The 25,108-nt window shown below is 52.0% G+C and overlaps 2 protein-coding genes across 3 annotated transcripts in view; one reads left to right on the top strand and one right to left on the bottom strand.

The window, feature by feature from the left end:
* The window catches only part of PRKAG2 (protein kinase AMP-activated non-catalytic subunit gamma 2), a 189,673-nt gene extending 177,828 nt beyond the window's left edge, over positions 1 to 11,845 (bottom strand). Inside the window, exon 1 of one of the 2 annotated variants that reach the window (XM_019712807.2) lies at positions 10,761 to 11,845. In XM_019712807.2, the coding sequence (XP_019568366.1) occupies positions 10,761 to 10,874 (114 nt within the window). In that variant the 5' untranslated portion in view covers positions 10,875 to 11,845. The remainder of the gene's footprint in view (positions 1 to 10,760) is intronic. The other variant, XM_019712806.2, reaches the window with a different exon arrangement.
* A 118-nt stretch (positions 11,846 to 11,963) lies between these two features.
* The window catches only part of GALNTL5 (polypeptide N-acetylgalactosaminyltransferase like 5), a 45,420-nt gene continuing 32,275 nt past the window's right edge, over positions 11,964 to 25,108 (top strand). Inside the window, 1 exon segment of the mRNA XM_074315098.1 lies at positions 11,964 to 12,100. The gene's annotated coding sequence lies outside the window, so the exon portion shown is untranslated.

Raw genomic sequence — 25,108 nt, 5'->3', positions numbered from 1 at the left:
CTTCCCTCACCTGCAGCCACTGCTGCCAGAAAGGGCCTCCTCTCATCCCACCCTGAGTTTTCCTCTCTGCTTTGTCACTGGTCAGTCACGTGACTTTCGGCAAGTCACTGAAACTCTGGAGGCGGCCTCCTCATTATAAAGTGGTCCAGGGCACAGCCTCCACCCAGGGGCCACCACACGCACACTGGGCCACGTCTGCACCTGGCGGGGAAGCCACTTGGCTCAGTACCTCCCTTTGATCAGTCTGGTACCGCTGCCCAGCATTTCCCTGTCTTTGAGCCGAGAATATTCTATTACCTGTGCCCCAAGGTCATTTCAGAAATCTCAAAATACACTTTAACAAGCAAAGAAGAGTGCTGAAGAGAAAAGTAACCTCTGTCCTCCTGAGACTGGCCTCTCTCCAGGGGCAAAGCAGCTCCTCTGATACTCACTCATCTTCAGTGATGAGCTGGGAGGTTGGGTGACACTCTCAAATGCCCACCTTGGGAGGACCAGGGCCCACAGCTCCCCTGCACACTTCTTCACTAGCCCTCACTCACAGCCCTGCAAAGCCCACCTGTCCTTGGGAAATCCATTTCCACGGTCATGGCACTAGAGTCAAATGGAGACCTCAGACTGCAATCCTCATATATATACAGAAGGTGCCAAAAAACATGTACCGCATAAACATTTTAAGAAAGGAAAACTATATTAAAATTATACCATGCTCCCCCCAAAATAAGACCGGGTCTTATATTAATTTTTGCTCCAAAAGATGCATTAGGGCTTATGTTCAGGGGATGTCATCCTGAAAAATCACGCTAGGGCTTATTTTCCGGTTAGGTCTTCTTTTTGGGGAAACACGGTAATACTCAGTATCTACTGATAACAAAAGATGAATACAAGTCACAACTGACTTCTGTAATGACAAGAGGTGCTCAAAGTGGTTACCATCAGCGTCCAGACACTTCTGATTACAGCAAACTACTGTTTGAGCAACGTTGACCAAAGTGTCCACTTGTATACATTTTTTTGGCACTCCCAGTATATGTACACAGACATATACATATGTATAAACTATAGTACATAAAATATGTTACCATGTATCAATCACATAATTAAATAATTATTAATTACATATTATTAAGTAACATTAATTACATACTAACTTATTGAGATCTTAATATAATATCACATATTATGTTTGAGTAACATTAATAGATTATACATTAATATATTATTATATATTAATATATAATTCTGTAGTAATGTCATTAAATATTGATTATTGCATATGATATTAATGATCACAGATTAGTTATTCTCTATACGTATTTCAGAAACACTAAGTGTTTATTGTTTTAAGTCACTATGTTTGGGGTGCTTCAATAGCACCAAAAGCGAACTGACATGGAGTCGTGCCCAAGGGCCCTCTGTAGATGCTAACTAAGCCTTGTGAGGGCCAGCACATGCCCATCTTGGTCGCAGATATACCCTCTGAGCCTTGCACAGTGCCTGGCACAGTGCCTGGCATACAACAGGCTTTCAGTAAATGTTCACTGACTCAGTAAGAAGCTGCCCTGCAGTTATTGACAGAAGAGCCAACACAGGATTTCCCGATTCCTGGTTTAATGTTTATTCTAACATTCAGTGATTTAAAAAACAAACAAACACACACACACACACACAAAACACACACACACACACACAAAAGAAATGAGAAGGAACTAGAGAGTAAGATCTGTGAAATTACAGAAGGCGAATTATTTAATTTTGAGACAAGATGGGTAAAGACTAGCCTTCAATGACCTTCACCTAAAAAGGAACCAAGAGTCTGGAGACCTGGTCAATCCCAAGGGCAAACCGTGGGACGGCAACTTGCCAGGCCAGGTATTTTGTCTTCCGTGTGCCCATCATGTGGGTGGTGTCTGCCTCCCCAGCAGTCCTGCCTCCCACCCCCATGCTGCCTGGACCAGTCCCAGGGCATCAAAAGCATGGAGTTGGGGCAGAGCCGAGTGGAGCCACCAAAAACCCAATTAAAAGTTTCAAGACGCAACAGAGAGTTTTCTTGGCAGGTTGGGCCCTAAATGGCTTACACTTCTTTCTCTATGGTAAGGGTAACAACGCTGATAACGATGGCAATACTATTTCACAGAGTTATTTTAGAGGTAAAGGGAGATGGCTTATATAAAAGTAGACCTGGCCCATGGCAAGTGCTCCATCAACATTAGCTAAATCTGACGACAACCGTGCCGTCCCAGGTGGCATCAGATGATAATATTGGTCAGTCAACGCCACTGCGAACAAAATACCCATTGAGCAGTGTCTGAATTTTGAGGACGAAGAAAGCTCTCTGGGGTCCTTATTACGCAACATGCTGCAGACATGAATGGCCCCGGGGTGATGACAGCCTCAAGCCCACGGCCCAGTGCATGTTTCCACGGCTGGGAGGCCGGCTGGAACCAGGTGGAGGTTTTCCGTGTTAGCCCAGTGGACACACAGCTGCCCGGAAGCTGCCTCATAGTCTTCGGGAAGCTGAGGAGGCGACTAAGCTGGGCGGCCACTCCCTCCCTGCACCTCTCCATCCCTGGGCCATGAGCGGGGCCGGAGGAGGCATTCTGCACAAGCAGAGCAGGGCTGGGGCCTGGAGCTGCCACCCCAGCCACCACACACTCGGTTTTCTCACAGCCTCCCCACCCCCAGCCCCACCACACTGGGATTTCCAGCAGGAAGGAGCAGTGTGGGGGTGGGGGCTGGGAAGGACACATGGAAAGACCTGGATCTTGGGGAAATACAGACTCCAGCTGTGGGCAGTGGAAAGCATGCTGGCTGTGTAGACCGTGGCCCACCCTCATGGGGTACAGTGTAGCCGGTAGGTTTTTGACTGCCGCCCAAACTGTGCCTTGAAGGCAGGGACATTGGGGCTGCTATAACCAGGATCGGGGGCTTAAAACAACAGAAATGTGTTCTCTCCCAGTTCTGAAGGCCAGAGCCCCAAATCAAGCTGTCGGGGGGCCATGCTTCCTCTGAAACCTGCTGGGGAGGGTCCTCCTTGCCTCCTCCAGCTTCTGGTGGCCCCAGCTGCCCCTGGGCTGCTGGCTACATCACTCCAATCTCTGCCTCCATGTCACATGGTCTTCCCTCTGTGTCTCTATGTCCAAATTTCCTCTTCTTAGAAGGACACCAATCATATGGATTAGGAGCCCGGCCTAACCCCATTTTAACTGGGTGAATTACATCTGCAAAGACTGGGTTTCCAAATAAGGCCACAGTCACAGTTCCCAGAGGTGCGGACGTCAGCATATCTTCTTGGGGACACAATTCAAGCCATAACCCTGTTCGTCTCTGCAACCCCAACACCTAGCACAGTGCCTGGGAAACAGACATAAATGAGCCAGTGGTTTCCTAGTCCCAGCGCTAAGCTTGCCTGAGTACAAACGCAGCCCTCAGCAATTCGGCTCTCCATTTCTTTATAAACTGAGAAGCTGGTACCCCACTTTCTAAAATTCCCGCCTGGCCCTGTTGCATCCTGCCTCCTGCTGCACCCCCAGCACACAGGCAGGTCATGCCAGGCTGTGCATGAAGGGTGAGTCCCCGCTGTGCTCCCACAGGCTGGCAGAGCTGCAGGGTTCCCCACAGCGGGGCCCTGGCCTCTGCCTTGTGGAAAAAAGGCTGGACTCCTGGGGTTTCCAAGAGCAAATTGGTCTCTGTTGTACATTCATCAGCAACTTCGTGCCAGGTCAGAGTATATCAAAACACAGAGGGCCTGGCAGAAGCCCCAAAACCTGGATAGTATCTGATTGGTCTGTGACAAGCCGTGAGTTGGCAGAGAAGGGCTTCCTGTCAACAGGAAGGAAAGGATGGAGATCAAATTATTTTCAAAGTACACAGAGGAAGAGATGAGTGTGATTAGGAGTAAGCATTCCAACGCAGGCCTAAACCGGCCGTGCGTAAGACACCCTCTCTCACTGGAAGGGAAACAGGGCCGCTTCGTAGTCGACCAGTCCCTGGGGCCTAGCTGCGCACATGGCACAGTGGGGTCTCGCTAAGAATTCCCTGTGGTTAAGCTCAGAGACACAGCCTAACTCCCATGGGCTCCTCTGCCCACCTCACAGCAAGGTCACAGTCAATTAACCAAGCAAATCAGAGACTGTTTCACCTCGGCTGCTTACTTCAGTGGCCTTTGTTCCACGTCTTGGAAGACATCGACAACATTTTGACATTTGGTTCAGTGTCATGCGGTTATCAAGACTCGTTGGTCCACCATCTTGCAAAAAGGGGGAGACACTAGCGTTTCGTGAGTGTTCACTGCTCGGGGTCAAAGGGATGTGGGGTGGGTGGATGGAGGTGAATGGGGGAAAAGTGAGCCAGATTCTAACCCAGCTCTTTGGCGTGCCAGCTGCCTGCTCAGTAAGTGGAACAGCCCCCATAACAGTGAAATGACGCCCAGGGACAGGACGTCACTGGCACCGAGCCAAATAAATCAAAACAGGAAAACAGGGCAGTGAAAGAAAACAAGCAGCCGAGCAACAGCATCATTTAAGAGCACGGTTATTTGCCTGAGTGGTTTGAAGAGGGTACACAGGGAGTCGCAAGGGATGTGAATGAGGTCTGAGCAGGTGAGACGACACTGGCAAAGGAAGAAACGCTTCCGAGTTCTTTCTTTAGTCGAGCTAGTGGTCAGATCCGTCTGAAGTGCGGCCCTGAGTGGAGATGAGCAACAGGACGTCGTGGGCCTTGGGGCCACTGGAAGGAGGCAGCTTAAAGAAAGCAGGCAGGGAAAGAGACCTGCAAAGCAAAGGGACCCCAACAAGGCTGTGATGTGTGGGAAGACGCAAGACGGACCCCGCAAAGTACATGGGGCTGCTGCTACTTCTGTCTGTTACCTCGTATGAGCGCTGTCCTTTTGGGGAAAGAATGATCCATTTATCATCAGGCCACTACGCTGTATTCAGAGCTGCTCCGTGGAGCTCCGTGCACATTCTGCAGGGTTCTGTCCTCACACCCCCTTTCTAGCTCCCATCCCCCCACAGACACAGCGGTGGACTGTGCTTAACTGGCATCCAGCCAGCATGCAATGCCCAGGCTTCCAGAAGCCCACTCTCCAGTCGTCATATGCAGACTCTGTGAGCCATAGAGGGGCATCCAGGCCTCGTTTATAAACTCTGGAGCCACAAGACAGTTGTGGGGGCTCCTTCACTGACTCCTGAAGTTCCCGATCTCATACTCTGCTCAGGGCAGCCACGATGCACCAGCCACTGAGGGGCTGAGCCAGAAAACAGGCCAGGTGGCCTAACAGGCTGGCCCACACCGAGGTACCCTGGCTGGGGGCAGAGCTGGGAGTTTGTCTTTATTTAGAAGCCAGAAATATCCTATCTTTGTTCAACAGTCAGTAGCCAAGGATATGTCTTCTCACAGACAGCTGATAAAGTACCAGTGATGGATGGATGGATGGATGGATGGATAGGTACATACACAGGTGGACGGACAGATGAGTGGATAAGAAGGAAAGAAGGAAGACTGACTCATGAAGAAGAAGAAATGGATCAGTATTAACACCAGGGAAGTTGAAAACCAATTGTTTTTAAACTCCTACAGACCTAAGAATCACCTGGAGAACTTATCAGAAATGCAGAACCAGGGGTCCACGTCTCAGATTCTGATTCAGTAGGTCTGAGCTGAGACTTAGGATTTTATGTATTAAACAAACACTGGTTGAAGTGACTTAAGTGGGTCTAGGAACCACACTTTGAAAACTACTTCCCGAAACCCTAACTCAACAAATCTTGCTCTAGGTAGGAAAAACGACCAAGGTCAAGGACAAGGTCAAAACTGACACCGCTTGCTGTGCCACAGGGCACCCCCTTTCCCTTCCCGGCAGCTTCAGTCCAGGTGTGATGGGCAGTGAGCAGTGTGGTCACTCGGTCCTCTAGCCCTGGGGGCAGGACCCATTCCCACACACGTTGGGGCCGTGGCCCCTCCTTTAGCACAGCCCGAGCTAGAGGATCTGGTTGGGGACAGGCTACTGGTGCAGGCCCATCACCAATGTGCAGGGTGCAGGGCCTCAAGCAGCTTGAAGCTTCCCTCTGGAAACACCCCAGGAAAGCGGCATCACTTGCGACAGGCCCGCCCAAGCCAACTCATGTCCCCACAACCTTCTGTGACCAGTCAGCTGCTCTTGGCTCTATTTTTAGTTTGTCTCCAAGGATTGTGAAGGTATGCCCAAGAGGCCCTGGGATAGATGCAGTGATATTTACTGTCAGCAGAAAACACAGGGCCACTGGCTCAGTGTCCCCACAGCATACTGCATGCGTGGGTCCTTTTCTCTGAAGCGCCCCCTTCCCCCTTGGCCACCTGCTCTGTCATTGGCTCATGAACAGTTCCAAAGATCCATGACATGCCGGCCAATAGTGATCAATTAAAGTATGTCTGAAATATATGGATTTCGGCATTAACGGGGATGCCGATTTTTCTCGGACAAAAAAGGAGAAAAGAACAGGCTTGTCCCCAGCAATAGCTTCCCTGGCAAAGTCCTGGCAGGACGCCAAGCATAGCGGGCTTCTGAGTTAGTTTCTAAAGCCATTCCCACTACCTCATTATTATTGCTGCTTTTCGTTAGCAATGAAGGCTAAGAGCAGGGAGCCAAGGCAAGGGGCCAACTCACCGGGACTCTAAACCCTACACCCACCCGCCTTGCTACTTTTAAAGGCCCAGCACAACCCCAAAAGGGTTTAGCTGTCAGTCTTTCTTCTCTCTCACACACCTTCTTTTGTCCCTGCAAGGTCCCAAAGGGTTTTCCCGGAAAGCGGATCCAAGCTCCCTAAGAAAGATGCTAAAATCAACCAAGGCTACATCCTCCGTTAGGCTTAGGGGCCATTCTCCTTTCAATCGAATTCAACTTACAAACCATTTTAGTCATTCCAGCGTCATCCACACTAGGTCTCCATTACCCATAGGCCCGAGGGTGTCCCCTGAGATGGAGCCCTCCATTCTGGTGCATCAGGCACAGAGGCGGGCGAGATGGTAAAAGGCCGTCAGAGCCTGGGCTGGAGGTTTGCAGAAATGTCCCCCAACCCCGGGGACCAGGGTTCTGTTTATGCACCAGACCCAGGGGTATGGACTGAGGCCCAGCATATCCAAGAGGGATTGAATCCAGTTCAGTAAAGAGACAAGCTGCTTGGAAACTACAGGCCCCAGGAGACGCCTGGATACCACCAAACGACTCCACCCACAGCACGCCACAGTCCTTCAGGAGCCACTCCTTAGAATCCCAAATGTCCTTGGAAACGGCACTCTCTTGGGCCCCAGTGATGACGTGGTGCTGGGAGATGAGGAAGCAGATTGATTTCCCTTCCATTGGCCGCTCTCAGCTCAAGTCCACCGTGGCTGACTGAGTCATCATTTCCCCCAAGGATCGGCTTCTTACACCCAGCACCTCAAAGCCGTAAGATCAACCCAGTTCCCTTCTCCCTGCCATTCACCAGACACCGCGACTCACCCAGTGACATTCCCTCTAATGTCTCACACCACCCTCTAACCGTCACTGCAGTGCAGCCCCTCGAACCCTGATGTCATTTTCCCCGGGGCATTTGCATCATTTTCCCTGATACTAGCCCCTCTTTCCACGACACCACCTCGCACACGGCTGCCAGGCTGTCTCATGAACCGTGGTCTGCATCACCTCTAATTACTTCTTAGTTTAGATTCCCCCTAAAACAGAGCGAGACAACGACTTGGGTTCAAGAGTTTCACCCAGGGAGTACGGGGAAGTGAGGCAAGGAAGCCAGTCAGCAAGGGCACGCTGATGAATGGACCACCAGTGAGGGCAACTGGGTGGGACCCTGCGGGGACCCTCGGACGTGTCCTGAGGAACACACAGCACAACTGTCCATCACAACTGTCCGCCTGCATCCCTCCTTGGCTGAGGGTTGCCCCTCAGGGCATAATCCCGACTCCAACACTCCCAGCCCAGCCTGCCACCATCCAGGATGATCCCTTCAGGAGTGAGAAAGACACAGGGAAAAGCTGTGGTGTGGCGCGGAGCTGCCCAGCAAGGTTGCAGTGAACTCTGGGTGGGCATCCCAGGCAGGCATCAGCAGCGTCTCCACAGCTTCTCAGTGCCTGCGGGGGGAAGGCCTCACTCCCTGGAACTGCCTTCCAGGTAGGGCAGCCACATGATGCAGGTAACACAGGTAAATTGGGGTTTCAGGTAACAACGGATAGTTTCTTAGTATAAGTTTATGCCGAATGGCGCATGGGACATTCATATACTAAAAAAGCTACTCATTGTTTATCTAAAACTCTAACTGGGCATTTACTACTTTCATTTGCGAAATCTGGCAATCCCACTTCAAGGTCCGCCATGATCTGGCCTCAATCGATTGCTGATTACCCTCATTCTTAAATCCTTTCATCCACAAGAAGGGGCTCTTCACTGTACCTGGAAGCAGTCAGCCATTCCCTGACTCCTTGGGGGAAGCAGCCCCCGACTTCTCACGCATGTCTGTCCTGCCTACCATCTCTGGGACTAACATCTCTGAATAATCAGTGTGCTGTCAGTCATATCTCCCTTCTGCTTGCACTGGTCATCTTATGGCCTTGGACCACCTGCCAGCATTTATTTGAATGCTGTGTTTCCCCAGCTAGATTATTAACAGCATAATGATCAACAGGTAATTACTAGCTGTTCCATGAGGAGACACCCCCTGGTCCCACCTGCAATGCAAGCCCTGTGAGGCTGGAGACAGACCCCTGCCATTCACCCCTGAATCTCATTATCAAGCAGAGTGCTACACACGTGCTGTGGAATAACTGAGTGGACAGTACTTTGGATCAGGGCTGGATCGTGCCCAAGGCGGTTGTCTAAAGCAGCCAAAATCCTCACAGCAGGAAGGGTGGGCCGAGTAGCCCAACTGTATGGTGGCTTTTCCACATTCACAGCCTGGACGCTCAGTCCTTTTCCGGGTCTGGATTTTGTCCTGCATTGCCACCAGCACCACGCCTCGACTGCACCCCACACACACACTCCACACCACATTTGGGACCGGTGTCACCATCAGCCTCCACATAATATGGCCTGCACACTGGACAGTGTCCGTTTCTCTCTCTGATTGGGTGCTCTGATGTAGACGTAATAGCCATACATTTACAAGAAACACTTGAAATTTTTAACAGCTTTCCTGTGAATGATTTTAACATCCCTGTAAAGTAGATAAAGAAGAATGACCTCTGATAAGCGGGTGACAATGCGTGGCTGGTTACACGGCTGACTCAAGTGATCTCTGCTTTCAGGACGTCTGTAGTACTGATGTCTAACTTTTCATTTACAAATGGGGTTAAAACGTCTCCCATTAGCAAGGTAAACAGGAATACATCATTTTCACATAGAACGCTTATTCAAAGGAATGCTTGCTTATTCCTGCATATTGGGTCACCACATTGGTGGCCACACAACAGCCAGGGGTCCAGTCCCCTGCTCCAGGAGCTTTCCCCTGCCAGGGAGGGCTGCCCACAGTGCCCCAACATCAGGCTGCTCCCAAGTACCCATTAGATGTCTGGGGTCGCTGCCCCTGGCCTCTACCCTTCCTCACCCAAGTGTTATGTGCACATGGACGGGAAAGCAGGGGCTGTGTTCAATAAACACCAAGGAACCTGCGGATCACAGTGAGAGTGAGGGGCCAGCCGCCCCGCCCCAGCTCCGCCCTTCGCTGTCAGGAAGGGTTACTTTAATGAGGTGTCAGAGGCAGCTCACTGAGCACTCCCACCCTGTGCCCAAAACTGGTCATTTGAAGAGAGAACAAAATCACTTTCTCCAAGAAGCCCTCTACTGTGGGGTGTGTGTGTGTGTGTGTGTCCGCGCGCGCATATGTATGTCTGCCTGTGTGCGTGTGTCTGGACAAACATTTACTTGGTTGGTGGAGGCCAGGAGTGTGACCCAGCTGGGGGTTTCCTTTGGATGAAGATAAGGGCTATGCCGCACGTCCCACCACTGAACCCCCGCGGGGAGCCTAGCTTAGGCTGCAGCCAGGTAAGGACAAGTAGCCGCGGGCTGCCTGAGCAGGCAAATCGCAGGTGAGGGGAGGGCACGATCCCGCCCTCCTTCCTTCCAGCTGAACAAAGTCAAGCCGCAGACAGATCGATGTCGCCAAAGTCCGGCCCGGGCTGCCCGCGTGGCCGGGTCTGAAGTGCACGGCAGCCCTGCACACATTAGGGATCCCCGAGCCCCCCAAAGCCTGAAACGTGCTGGGGGAAAGGCTGGAAAAGGGAACGGCTGCAGAGGAACCCCCGTCCCGGGCCCAGACACACCCTGAGGGAAATTGGGGAGGAAAGAAGTCCATTTCAGGGCGCAGCTACGCAGCCACCCCCCCCCCCCCGCCCGCTGTCCCCACCCACTGCCCCTCCCGTCCGTCCCCCGCGGCCGCGCGCGGCTCCACCTCTCCGGAGTGCAGTCCACACCGTCCTTTTTCAACAAAACAACACTATGCACCGCCCCCCGCACCCGCACCAGGCGGGACCCGGGGCTACGCCCAGCCCGCCACCAGCCGGGCCTGGCCGGAGCGCGCGCCACTCGTCTCTCGCCCCTTCCCCCACGCCCCCAGCGTGGACGGTCTCGCCCCGGGCTGCAAGCCCATGAGAAGAGAAATGGAGCATGGGTTCCGCGGCCCAGCTCGGCCCTGCGGCACACGCACGGCGCGCGCGGGCCGGCCCGCGTTAACCCCTTCCGCGCCGGGTCCGCAGCCACGCGAGGGCCGGGAGCGGGGCACTGTGGTGCGGGTACTCACCGGAATGTGCACGCGCAGCGATCGCCTCTTCTGGCTGGGGTTTTTCTTGCCGCTGCTCCCGCCGGGGCTGGAAACATCTTTCTTCTTTTTGGTGTCCATGGCTGCGCTTCCCATAACTTTAACCAGAAGTTAATTCCGGGGAACTCGTTCCTGGAATACTGTCCTCTCCTTCCTAGCCCGGCCCCTGCCGTCGGCCTCCAGCCGCGCGCTCCTTAGTACGGTCCTTCCCCCTTGAAGACACCGCGTGGGGACTTCCGCGGGGAGGGAGGGCGGAGCAGGTAGCTCCGGCCGCCGCCCGCCACCGGTGAGGGATGGCGGTCGGCGTGAGCGCTGAGCTGGTGTCCTCTTCCTCTTAAGGGCTCATTAGATGCCAATCAAAGCCACTGGCTGTCCTGGTTCTGGCGTCTCTCTCCGGGTTACGCGTGGCAGAGGTCTCCAGCGGGGTGACAAAGTTTTCTTCCTTATGCAAAGCGAAGCAACATTTTCCACCCACTCGGCTCCTCCCCCAGATTCCCAGAGGTAATCTGCAAGGCAGGTGCAATTAAGAACAGGGATTTGGAAAACAAGCCTCCTGTGCCCGTGCCGAAGTGGAAACTCTGGCGACACTGACACAGTTTGTATATAAATGTAATCCTCGGCCGCAGAATAAACCAGCCCGAGCCTGGAACTGGGGCCGTCCTCCCGGGCGGGAGCGAGGGAGGGAGGGAGAGAGGAAGGAGGGAAAGAGGAGGCGCAAACGCGAGCCCTCTTCGCAGTTGGGCTGTGGCTCGGCTGCGAGCACAAGTTCTGGCGCGGCTCGCGCGGCCCTGGGAGGAGAGGGGGCTGGCGCTGCTCCGTCCCCAGCCGCGCCGCGGTCCCGGGGACGAGAAGAGACAGCGGGGCCCGGCCGGCACGAACGCAGGCCCAGGGAGCGCAGCGCTGTGGCAGGCGGCGTGCACCGAACAGGAAGTGCACGGCGCGCCGCTGTGCGCCCCCCCACGCACCGTCGCGTGCCGGGGGCGGGGGTGCCCCTCCCCTGCGGCCGCCCCGGCGCACGGCTCACGCTGAGCGTCTTTCTGACCCGTGTCGTCCCCCGGGTGTCTCTGTTTATGCCTGAGCCCCTGAACCACACCCACGCGCCCCGTGCTCCGCAGACCCGGCTGCGGCGGAAGCGCCGGCTTTCTGTGGGATGCGCATTGGTCCGCACGTGCTGCGCGAGGACCGCGGGGAGCCGCCTGAATGCGCGCGTGGAGCTGTCGGGGTCGCTGCGGTCCTGCGGCGTTCACGCCCCACCCCACCCAGCCCAGCGCAGCCCGCCCGGCTCTTTCCAGGTTCCCCGGGAGTTGCGCAGTGGATCCGCGGTAAGTGTCCGGGAGCCGTACCGCAAGCCGGCGCCCCGGTAAACGCGGGGTTCCGCAGACTGCAGAAAGACATGGGTGAGGGAAAGGGCTCGACACCGGGCGAGGTCCCCCTCCCCCCCACCCCGTGCTGCCACAGTCCAAGAGAACCACCTCCTTGCCCTTCTGGCAACGTTGCCGAGGGCCCGTGGAGAGTTCTCCGGGGTGACGGTGTGGTCCCCCAGGAGGGCGAGACCTTGGCCCCGGCTGGAGGCAGGTTGAGTGCTGGGTAGGGCTCCGAGGACAGTGGCCCCAAAAGTCACTCGAAAGCCCTCCATGCTGACGTCAACCCTGCTGCGCCCCCTATTCACTAAAGCGGGTGGCCACCCGGAGAACGCGACGCGGGTCGCTTTGGGAACGCGGGGGGGGGGGGGGACGGGGGACAGGGCGGTGAGGAGATAGTTCACAGAGGGCTCGCAGAGGACAGGGGGTTAGCCCGCTTCAGGGACACCCCTTAGCTGGTGCCTCCCACCCAGCCAGAAAGCGTCCGTTGCTTCAGCCATCTTTCCAGCTTTCCGTTCCAACCCAGGTTCCATCAGCTTGTGTGAAACCCCCTCCAGTCTGGGTGGTTCTGTGGTTCGTAGCGGTGGATTTCAGGTGGGTTTGTCTTCTCCGACCCTGCTCTTCAGACCGGAAGGAAGCCAGTCTGGGAAATTCTCCCGGTCCTGGACCACTCTGCCTGTTTGACAGAAGGTCGATGCTCTGGAGGGGCCACACCTGGGTTCAAAACCCAGATGGGCATCCCGGCGCCCCCGCTGTGCAGTTTCTCGCTTTGACCTTTTTCTACCCCGCTCCGTGGGGGAGACAGGAGGCTGCATTATTCCACAGAAATGCTGGAAACCCTGGTTAGGAGAAGAAAAGGGCAGGCCTGTAGCCTGTGCCATGGGGTTTAAAGGACTCATGGAGCCCACCCGTCCCCACTCAAGATGACTCCCCAACTGTCATTCACAATTCATCTCTGTAACTTAAAAGTTTAATCCCTGTCACGATGGGAATTCATCAAGGCCTGCAAACCACTCCACCTGTTGAGAATTGGTTTTGAAAGGCAAGGTGGAGAGGTAGGAAGGGTGATCTGGGGATGAATTCAGAACCTGGAAAGCAATGTGCTATTTCCCGGACTATTATAAATGCTTTGCCCGAGGCCTGTCCTGGGTGATGGGCAGTGTTCAGCAATTGTTGTAACTATGTACTTTTGTCAGTTGATTTGTGTAAATATGCCCAATCATCCATGAATAAAATTAATTTGTTCTCTGAGTTGGTTTTGTTGGAGTGCAGATTTTAATGCCTGGGGATCCTGAATCAAAACACATTTTACCACATTGGCTGACTTTTGAGAGCCTTTTTTTTTTTTTTTGGTTCCACATGTTAATATTTCTGAAGTATGGGTGTTTGCTATTGATGGTGCCAGAAGAAGCTTAGCAGCCATTCTTTTCTTTCTGAAAGAGATTAATAAATGGATCATACATTTTCCAACCCAAACTATCCCTCTGAACTTCATTTTCGCCTCTGCCTGCGGCCCACGCGATTATTTCAGTCAGTAGCTAAATAAGGCAAAGCCCCAGCAACAGTGTTGATATAATGGCCTTGACCTGTGACTTCCTTCTCAAAAAAAGAAAAAAATTGCATGATGAATTGAAAATGAAAAACAAGCAAGCAAGCAAAAGATGTAGGACAGTGCTTCTCAGGGGAAGGGGGCATATGAAAGATGTCTCCATTTGGGGCATCATTTATCTAGGCTGATAATAGTGAGATGCCAGTTTAGGTAGTTCGTATTATCTTACCTAATTTCTATGAAAATCCCTTAGGAGAACTAGTATACAGATTTTGCAGATAGGGGAAACTGAGACCTAGCTGTTAGAGAATTCGTGGTATCCATTGAACTTATATCCATTGGTCTTAATTTACTGTACCTCCTGGAAAGACATTTTAAACTGGGGTCCCCTCCTGTTTTAAGAGCCCTGCACAAGGCTAACACTACTATTTAGGAAACTTCTTTAGGGTGACCTTGGACAAACTGTTCAACATCCTTGAACAGCTGCCTTGGTCTCTGCTTGGGACATAGAATTGGGGGAGAACAGTGGTCTATGTAGTCAGGAAACCAACGATTCAATTCTGTGCAAAAAGCAACTCTTGGAAAAATGAAACAACAAAGTCTGGACTGAGGACTCCGTAAATGCTTGATAACTCGTTGGACACCAAGCAAAAGGAGTGTTATCTAATCGTGAAAACCAAAGCTAAGAGTCACATTCCAGTTTTTATTTTCCTCTAAGCTCGGGCACCGATTAGGTAACCTCTGATAGCTTTTGCTCCCTGGTGTACACGGAGCCAGTCATATCCATCGTAAGGGAGGGATGGAGGCAGCCCTGGGACAGACAGCACAGCTCTTGACAACCCTTTCCCAGGTCCCTGTTGATTTTCTGGGGGACCCGTGACGTCTGTATCTGTGTCTCACACATAACATCCGTTAACCGTAAGGCCACCCGGATCACGGAATCCAAGAAGTACTTTGGATTAAGCTAAAAGTGACTCTGGCAATAATCTCCCAAGGGACAGACCTGCTGTTCCCATTCCGTCTCTAGAGGACAGCACGGTGTCTTGACCAGCTCTGCCCTAAACACACACTCAGCAGTTTCGAAGAAAGACAGATTCAGCGAGTAGGATCTGAGTGACCACCCAGCGCTGTGCTTTGGGGAGGTGTCTGTTTGCTAAATAAAAGAATAGGCCGCCCAGCAATGTACTCCTTCCTTGAGTAAGGGGAGTAGTCATGGAAACCCCATTTGTTGAGAAGAGTCTTGGGTTTTGCATGATGGAGTTTCCCGTGTGACTCTTGTCCTAGTGATCTGCCATTACCTCCCCTCGGGGTTGAGGACCCGGGCTCCCGGGGCTGCAGACTTGGGCTAAAGGTCTTGGTGTGTGAGCTCTGACCATGCTGGAAGATTACACTGACCACGCTGGTACAAATTAACCCCAGGGAGTCAGAATGCCACTCTTACCTGACTACGGCTCAGGGCTGATTGCTGGCCTCTCACTCCCCCATCTGTTTGGGACATAATTAAATAACGCAAATTAATTGTAATAATTTCCCAAGCAAATAAAATTACTTTGGTAATTACACTGGCCCCAGAGTTCATATAGCACAGCGCAGATCTGAGCATGACCATATCGCGTTGTTGTCACCATTTGTTCATGTAGCTGAGGTGCAGACCTGGCCTCCAGAATGCCAGTTATGGCTTTTCAACAAGACGCCAGAAAAAAATATATTTACGACCCCTTGGAACTGGCAGCATTTGGAGAGCAGAGTGCCAGGTCGGGTCCTAGATTTTCAGATGTGTACAGGCTTAGACCTGTTGACCTCCAACCCCATAGCACAGGCACAGTTACCATCCTGACTCTCGGGGGAAGGTGTGTCCCTCCCAGAAGGGCCCAGCCACACCCAGAGTTAAAGCCATGCACGACCTTGCCAGGGTCTGTCCGTGATGTGTAATCAATCAATACCCGTTTGGTGCACACACCCGGCTCACAGTTCAAGGACTCTGGCCGAGCAGGGAGGCTCTCAAGGACAGGTGGCTTTTCACAACCCTCCTTGTGCCATGTGAGTCAAAGGTGTTTTGTAAAATGTTCCTAAGTATAACTCTTAGTAAGAGTTGCATGAGGTCTTGGGAGAGAATGGGGAGAGACAAACGTTCCAAGTAAAACTCTGTGCGTGGACTTGTGTAAGGTCATTTTTAATCATTGCAACACACACTCCCAATAGCACCATTGAGCAAAGGGCCTTGCCTTGTTTTCTCCTATCCCCACTCATTGTAGATTTTTCACCCTCTAGGTGAAAAAATAAAGCGTAATCACAAAGTTCATTGTTCTTTGACCAGCCTGAGAGTACATCTTCCCGTACGATGCAAGGGGTTCCCAGCATCTTACGGGGATGGATGCAGACGTTTCTCTGGGAAACCAAAGGTGCCTGTGTGTAGTGCAGATGTGAGAGAGTGGGGGCTCACAGCTGTTACAGAGCAGTGGCCGAGACTTGGGGGCTCATGCTGGTCCCTAACTCATGACTGGGTTGCAAGGAGAGCAGCTGCTTTGAGTGGAGCTTCAAGGAGAGTCTACATCTGGACTGGATTGTTAGTTCCAAGTCTTTTCTTTATCTCTGCAGGTTTAAGAAACTGATGTAATTGGTTCACAAGAACTGATACAGCTAGAGCAATGTGTCATTTTAACCACTCCCCATTAGAGACCGATTTCTCAGCCGGTCTGGAGAGTTCTTCTGCATGGTGGTCAGTACGTTTTGTGTGGTCATTTGCCTCTGCTCTTATGCATGCCAGGCAGCAAGCCCTTGCTTGGTAATACAGGAAAGAAGGGTGAGATGGGCAATAAAGTGGCCGGCCTTAGATGGGACGTGGGACAGTCCCTTGTGATGGGAGGGAGAAGGTACATGCAGACTCAGGCCAGCAGCCTGGGGGTTCTTTCCTCGTGACTGGCAAGCAGTGCAGCCAGCTGATGGAGGAAGACGTGGGGGAGGTTTGAGGAGAGAGAGAAGGTGTGAAAGCCTCATGCAGGAGTGGGAGGGTGGCGCCCCAGTGGACATGCCCACAAATGGAAGTGTGCTGTAGGTTGCTCATCTGTGTCTGGAGAGCTGCTTTGTTCTTGGGAATGGCTGCATAGTATTCCATTGTGGAAACATCACCTAAGTTATGATGATCTATGATTCGTTACATTACACCTACGTAAGGTGTCCCCTGCGGATGAAAATTTAGGCTGAGAGTTTAGGCTAAGGCTTCCAGCGTTGGAGTGCTCTTGCTTCCATCGTCTCACATTTCGCAGTGCTCTGAAGGACGCATGCTTAGATACGGAGTTGCTGGAGCAACGTGTGGGTCCCTGAACACTTCAATAGACAGGTGACTTGTTCTTGTCTGATGCAATGGATATGCACACCCACCCACTGTATGCACCTGCCTGTCTGTCTGGGCCTCAGCAACACAGCACATCTTGTAGCTTTTTGGTACTCACCAGTCTGTTAGGTGAAAATAGTGTCTCCTGGGATTTTTGCTGTGCATTTTCTTTGTTAGGAATGAGAATAAATACCTTTTTGTGCGTTTGTATTTCCTTTACAGTTACCTTTCTGTGAATTAGGTATTTGTGCTTTTGGCCCATTCTCCTATTGGATGGTAGGTCTTTCTCTGTTTATTTATAGGTCGCTCTTTACATATCGTAAAAATGGGCCCCTTGTCAGTGCTGGGGGTTGCAAGTATTTCTTCCCAGTCTGTTTGTCTTTTGATTTTATCTTGCCTTTTTCCCCCATGCAGGATTCCCTCCCCCCTTTTAATATAGTTTGTTTTATTTGTTTATTTTTTATGGCTACTGGGGGTTTCTGTCCTCGAGTATTTAGAGAAGTGCGGGCTGTGGAGTCAGGCCTGCCTCTGCCACTTGCTGGTGGTGTTTCTACAAGCAAGTTGGCCGACCACTTCAGAAATAAGGGGCTAAGAACGCCTGGGGGTGTGAAGCACCATCGCCTGGGACATGCTGAGTATACGTTAGTTCCTTTCTTTTCTGCCACGTCAGTCCCAAAAGCAGAGGGCACAGCAGTGGCATGGTCAGTGCTGTTGGCGCCCCAGAATTCTTCTGGAAAATCGCAGAGAGTCCATAATTTCCGGGCACATGCCCTGTGGCCCTCTGGTGTCCATCTGGCCAGCACTCAGAGGTGACAGTCACTGCAGAGAGCGAATTTCCTAGAAGCGCTGTTCCGAAGTTCCGCAGGGTCAGGGGCAGCCAAGGGCCTCACTCCTTGGAGAGGGAGCAGAGTGTCTCACGGAGTGGCCCTCAGGCACTTGCTTCACAATGACCCAGGGACTTTCCTGGACTCCGTCCCCAGGCTGTGCTTGGGCAGCTGGGAGTAGGCCATGTGCACGTGCCCAGTTTGCGATCCGCTGCTCTGACCTTTCTCCTGGGAAGTGTTTTGGGAACCAGAGACGAAACAGCTGTGCACTTTGCTCTGTCTTTCCTGCCAAGAGAAATGTGGGTGCCGTGCCTGCCTGTCACCCACCAGAAGGTGCGTGGCTATGGAGGGGGGCCTTGGAGAACAGCCCGTCCCCCAGGACTGCCAGGCAGGAGAGCATGACTGCTTCCCACGGGGCTGGCAGTGAGCCGACTTCCCAGCCGTGTGGGCGGAAGCCCATCTGAATTCATCCTCCCCGTGTGTTGTGGGGGTGACGGTGGGGCAGGAGCTGCCAGCACACATCCCCTTTCCGTTTTATGTACATAACATCTGCACCAAGCCTTTGCTGAGGAGATACAGATGTGGATTTAGGGTTATTGATTTTATAAGCGTCTTCCTAGAGTGACTTTTAGATTATCGAATGACAGGGGAATGAGTTAGAGGCCTGCAAATGGGATGCGAGTTAAGGACCAGGTGGAAAGGGTAGAACAGGAATTTGAAAGGCATGATGGGCTTTGGACTGGGGACTCCTGAGGGACAGGGTTTTGGGGAGGGGGTTCCAAGAAGGAGGGCATGAGACCCCAGTAGAGAAAACTTTCTACCTGGAACTGTTCCAACCAGAGCTGTGTCTGAAACCCGATCAGAGAAGACTGTTTAACTAGTGCCAGGGCTGGGTGTGGCTAGCCACGGCCTCTGTGAGCAAACGCATAGCCTCAGCCTCTCCTCCCGTCAGGTCCTGGGTTCGAGTCCCTCCCTCCCATCCCAACGCTGATGGCTGCACCTTCCGAAGTCAGCTTCTTCACCTGGACAGTGGGCACCCACCTCCCCTGGCCCTTTCTTCTGAAGCTTGAAGGAGGAAATATATGTGACAACAGTTTGTAAAACGTGAAGCCCTCTCCAAATAGTGTTTTTATCCTCACTGTTATATCCCACAAATCCGAGAGGCCTGTGGAACGAAGGAACCAAGTCCCTTCAGGAGGAAGATCAGAATCAGTGTGTTTAAGATGGGGAGGAGCGCAGAGGAAAAAGCACGGGTGCAACAGGCTGATTTTTGTACCTTGCGTTTGCCCTTGTCTTGTTTAGAGGATCGTGTAACTTATACCAAGACAAATGCTCATGAAGTAGTTAATTATTCAGCCAAAGGCATTTACTGACCATGTAATTTCCGTGTAGCCAGCACGTTGGACCATGTTCTCTGGAAGACATAAGAAGAAAGCATAGGTCCAGCGCACGAAGAGGAGAAAAGACAGCCTCTTTCGGTAGAATACAGGCAGGCCCTAAATAATCAGCAATCGTAACAGGAGCTAACATTTATCACATGGGACAGCTGTTATGTAAGATGCTCCTAGCCCACCTCTAGCCGTTATCACGTTCTTCGGAGGGAGAGATTGTCACTGTTTTACAGATAAAGACATTGTGACTCGGGGACATTAAATAATGTGGTCAAGGTCACACAGCAACAAGTGGCAGAGCCAGGACTTCAACCAGGTCTGCTGGCCCCAAAGCAAGTGCCCAGAACGTGGAGCTGCAGGGAGAAGGTGGCCAGGCTCTGTGGTCTCACTTTAACTTACTGCCCACAAGCCTCAGGTTTCTGGGCAACAGGAGACTTCCAGAAACCTCTCGTCTACTCCCCTAGATGACCATTTCAAACTCTCCCCTCCTCCTTAAGCCTCCAACATTGCCCCCTGCTCACCGTCCCAGCTGATAACCTTTTGTCCTAGTTCTCTGACAAAGGGACAGTCAGAAAGGAGTAGCAGTTCTCTGACAGACAGTCAGAGAGTAGCAGTGACACCCACAGACTACTCTCATGCCCCTTAACAGATGGAAACTGCATGCTGCCATTGAAAGATGCTCCCTTCTTTTCACCAGGTACCAGCCCTCTCCTCTCCTCAGGCAATTATTCCCCCTCCTTCCTGCTCCATCCGTGTTTCTTTCTCTTATGCGTTGGTTCTTAATCTTGGTGGCATGTTGGAATCCCCTGGTGAGCTTTAAAAAAGAAAAAAACAACAGGGCCCTGTCCCCAAAGACTCAGACTTCATTGGCCTGCAGGTCTACCCAGCTCCCCGGACACCTAAAGCTGCCCAGAGAGTCTAACGTGCAGCCGTGACCAAGACACTTTCAGGGATGGACAGCGCCCACCAATCCCCAGCCCACGGCCCCTCCAGCTGCTGCCCACGTCTCCACTCCCCGTCACAGCCAAGGTCCTGCAGAGAACGTCTGGCCTCCCCGTCTCTCCATTGTCCTGTGATTTTTCTCTCTACACCCTCTTCCCATTGGCCTTCGAGCCAGCCCTCCACTGGACGCTGCGCTGCCATCACTGAACCACTGGCCGGTCCCTAGTCTCCCTCTGACTCACCTCCCAGCAACATTGCTGATGAGCTGCTCTCTCCGCCTTCCCCGCAGCACTGCCTTCCCTTGCTGCCTCCTCACTGCGGCTCCTTCTCCCTTGCTGGCTGTTTTTCTCAGTCTCCATAGCTGGTTCTTCCTGGTCTCTTCCTGTTGGTGGCCCAGAGGTCTGTTCTGGGCCTCCTCTCTCCCCTGGGTGCACTCCCTCCCTCGCTGGACTCATCCAGGCTTGTGGCTTTAGAATCATCTGTTGCCCAAGGAGTCCCAAGATGACGTCTCCGGTCTGGACCTCTTTCCATGAACTCCAGACTCGCCTCTCCAAACACCTGTGTGACTTCACAACTCTCATAGGCTCAGGTCTCAAGCTGAACGCACCCCACACTGTAATCCTGCCCTTCCACCCCCACCCAAAGCTTCTCCCACGCTGTCCTCCCCCGCCCCCGGCCTTGCCAGCCTTCCTGTTACCCAAGCCAGAAACTGACTTGTCTTTGATTGCTTTCTTCATCCACAATTCCAGTCCCGTCAGCAAATCCAGGGGACCCTGCTGTTATATCCAGAACCCCCACTTCTTGCCACCTCCTGAATGTCAATCTGGTCCAAACTGGATCATCTGTCATCTGATAACTGGTTTCTAGTTCTACCCCCCGCGCCATGGTCTAGTCTCAAAACAACAGTGATCCTTTGCCGTCGCTCACCCAAAGGCTATGCATCTCACTCGTGAAAGCTCACAGCAAATTATTACTGTAGTTGGGATAAACCAAAGACTTGTGAAACCTTGGCAACTGTTCTTCAGCACTGTACACTGAGTGAGGGACAAACCCTGGAGAAGTGAGACCCAAGGCAGGAAGTTGGGGTGTGAAACAGGATTTGGAGTGGAGCTCCGTGGGGCAGGCGTGCAGGCTGCCGGGTTGTCTGGGAGCTGCAGTACATCGTCAGGCCCTTGTCATCAGCCACCGTTGGTAGCACATTCTTCCCAATTCATCCTGTGTCCCCAGTCAAGAAGATAGTGATTTACATGGAGGGTTGGACTCCTGCGTTTTCTCAGGGATGCACCTGGCTTGAAGGGAAAGCGTTTTGGGGAAAGAAACAAAAGATGTGCCAATTGATGGTCCGTGATTGAGCCGTTGTCCCCATTTCCAGTCGCACCCCGGTGAGGATGAATCACTTTGACAACAGCTCTGTTTCAGGTTAAGCTGAGTTTAGGTCTATGAGATGCAGACATGCTGTGTGCACTTTTCTACCTGAGCCTGAAATGGTGAAACCCCAGGTTTTGGTGTCAGGATCCCAAGTGGAAAGCCACAGCACCCCCTTCAGGAAGGGGACATATTTACATCCCTGCTCAAAAACCCCTCAAGTGCAGCTTAGATCCAGTCCCTCCATCTCTCCCCCGCTTCCTGTCTACTCCCCCTCCTGCCTTATATCCACACCCCTTGTTTTTGCTGCATTGACTTATAATGCTGTAAATGCCCTGGGGAGGAGAACATACAGGCCAAGAAACTAGGGATGAATCACCATGGAATATTCTGGAAACTGCAATAAGCATGAGGAGATGTCAGGGGCAGGTTGGGAGGAAGGAGCTGGAGGCCCTGCAGACGTGGGGCTGACCCAGCTCTCCCATTCTCTGGGGATGTTTCGGGCAAGTTGCTTAACCATCTAACCTTCCTTTTCTCATCTGTAGACAGCGACCACAATGCTGCCTTGCAAATCTGTGCTGAGACGTGAGGTCGAATGTGACAGTGGCTAGCACAGAAACAGCAGGTGCTCCAAACACAGCAGAGGTGGGGAGACGGGGAACTGGGCTCCCTACCAAGGAACTGGATTTGATCTGGTGGGTGGTAAGAGTCAGGGAGAGATTTAAAGCTGGGGAAGCGTTGGTGCTGTTATTAATCCCATTTTACAGATGACACAACTAAGGCACAGAGAGGTTAAGTAACTTGCCCAAGGCCACACAGTAGGTGGCAGCACTGGGTTTAAACCCAAGCTCTTAACCACAATAGTGGGTAATCTTCTTCCAGCTGAATGGAGAGGAAGAGGAGCGGCCTGCAAGACTCAAGCAGTGTCAGGGACTGCGGAAGAATGGATGGATAGCCAGAGAAAACTGGACTTGGCTTTGTTTCCAACATAGTGGTTAAGCTGCTGAGAAAGGAAGCATTTAAGGGACCGCCATATTCATCAACATGTCTTCTTTCACAAGGATTGATCCATTGGCTCTCTCCAGGGCCCGTGACACCACTCCCTAGGCCAAATGCTCCACAAAAAGGCACAGCTAAAGCCGGCCCACACACCAGGCCGACCTCGTGGGTTTGTGGAGCTTGGGAGAGGAAGAATGGGTTCACAGCAGCTGTTTAAGTCAGGACCCGGGAGGGCTGAGGGTCTAATGGGAGGAGAGGTGGTTTGGGGTGGTTCTACCGAAAGCCCCCAAACCAGGGCTGTCTGACTATCCCCTGGCCATCTGAGAAGGATGTACAGGGGGGTGGAGCCAAGGAGGTGGTGCGGCTTGTTCCAGGGACACCCCAGAAGACAGAGAAAAAGCAGTGAAACACTCTGGTCTCCTCGTTCCTCCAGCCCTCTACTTCTCTTCCAGCACCTCCGTTGGCCGGGTCAGCCCTGAAGGGAGCCTGGGAAATGCCATCCCTTCAACTAGGGCAGCCCCGAAGCGACGGCAGATCCCACCGCAAATGGGGGGCATGCCATTAGTGCCACCTGGACCAGTCCTGGGTTGTCTGGAATAAACTCACTTCAAATGCGCTGTCCTGTTGTCTCCCCGAACTAAGGGGAATTCCCGGGAGCCGTCAGTCCCCCTCCTGTGCTGATACCAGATCTGTGACACACAGCGCGCCATGCTCCACTCGCTCAGTGGGACCGGCTCCCAAAGCCTGGCTAGCATCGTCATCTGAACAAAAGTCAGTTCTTCCCTGAATGAAAAATACCCATCGTAAACCAGTATTCAAATGTTATTTCCTTCACGTAACACAAAATACCTAATGAAGTCATTGATACGAGAGAGGTTGTCGCATTCAATCCTTAGAGGACCAAGAATAAGTATTGACAAGGATACAAGAATTTGCTTGTTGACATAATCACCTACCGAGGAAACAAATTAAAATCGACTGAAAAAGGCACAGATCTGGTAATTCTATAAAAAGGTTGGAAAATAAAACCCTCAGAACGGAATGCTTTTCTTATGTACCAACACCAGCCCGCTGGAAAACGAAAGGGGAAGAAAGATGTGACGCACAAACGTTAACGTGCGGCTCCTCCATCAAACACAGGACAAAACCTCGGTGTGAGACTTGAGGAAAACTGGAATGAATGGGGGGGGGGTCACATTTTGGGGAGGGAGGGACTTCATGCAGTGAAACCACCATTCCCACCCAAAGTCCTATATAAAGTGAGGAGAATTGTGTCCTGTCACCACCACCACCACCCCCACACACACACGATTTTTAAAAATCAGAATGTGTACTTTTAAAGTTGCTCCAGAAGAATAAATACAGGAGAAAAGCGGTTAATGGTAATTTTTTGGAGTGGGGGGATGTGTCATGAGGGGGAGATTTCTTTAGCAGACTCTACATGTCACACGGTGTAATAATATAAAAGGCGCCGCAGTGGGACCAGAGGAAACATGCAGGACAGTGGAACCCCACATGCTCGTGTGATGGGTGATGACTATGACATTTAAATCACGGACAATTATGTGAGTATAACCCATCTAATAACGTGGTTGAGAAGGTTACACGGGCTGCTATCATTAAACTGCTTTCTCAGGTTAACCCTGCTTCTCTAGTTCCTTCCACAGTGGGTTATGGGTTGGGAAGGAGAGAAAGGACACGAGACACCCTTGGGTCCCAGGAAGACACCACAGACATCCTGGCGGGAACTCACACTCTTCTCATCCATTGAAATTACTCTGCGGAAAGGACCGCTGGAAAAGGCATTCCTGGCTCTGTGCGAGCAGCATCACTGCCGCCTGGAAGGGTGTGCATTTGAAGGCGCCTGAACCTGCAGTGGGAGGAACGTGTGTCAGAGGATGCAGACCATGTGGGGGTGGGGGGTGGGTCTGTGCCCCTACGCTGCATGCCATCCCATTTACCTATAGTGCTGTATTCCAAAGACAGGCTCACAGAGGCAATACTACAGCAGGCAATATTATAAGTCTGCAAAAAGGCAACATTTTCAGGAAGAATTTTAAATACACATTTCCCAGAAATTGCCTCGAACATTTCAGATCTGTTCCCAGGAAACCTGCTATGAAAGCTTTGAGTCACAAACGGCCATCATTTAGATAACTGACAACTGAGGACTTTGCTAATAGAACATTTAGAACTTTAAAAGGCGGTGGCACCAGATTCTTTTCTCTTTCAACAGTCACTGAATATCAAACGTCGTGAACTGGATCAGTTATAAAACGGAGGGGCTCTTAACCTTGAAAAGCCCACAGAGATAGATGGGCAAAGAAACAGTTAAAAAAACAATTGTGAGCAGGTCCTCTCTAGAGGAAGTTGGGAGAAGACACCTTTTTTCGTTTTTAAATAAGTCTTTGTCCAATTTTTAAGTCTTTAAGCTACTTGACTTTTTAACTGAGTTGACTCCTGAAGCTATACTTGTGTTTAATTATGGTAAAAATGAAACCCCCGCAGTGCTTTGTTTTCTTCTGGCCTCCCACCTCCCAGTTTTCGATTGCCTTGTGGCACTGT

This window comes from Rhinolophus sinicus, linkage group LG11 (genome assembly GCF_036562045.2).
Source record: "Rhinolophus sinicus isolate RSC01 linkage group LG11, ASM3656204v1, whole genome shotgun sequence".
Taxonomy (NCBI): domain Eukaryota; kingdom Metazoa; phylum Chordata; class Mammalia; order Chiroptera; family Rhinolophidae; genus Rhinolophus; species Rhinolophus sinicus.
This window is presented reverse-complemented; position numbering and strand designations above follow the sequence as displayed.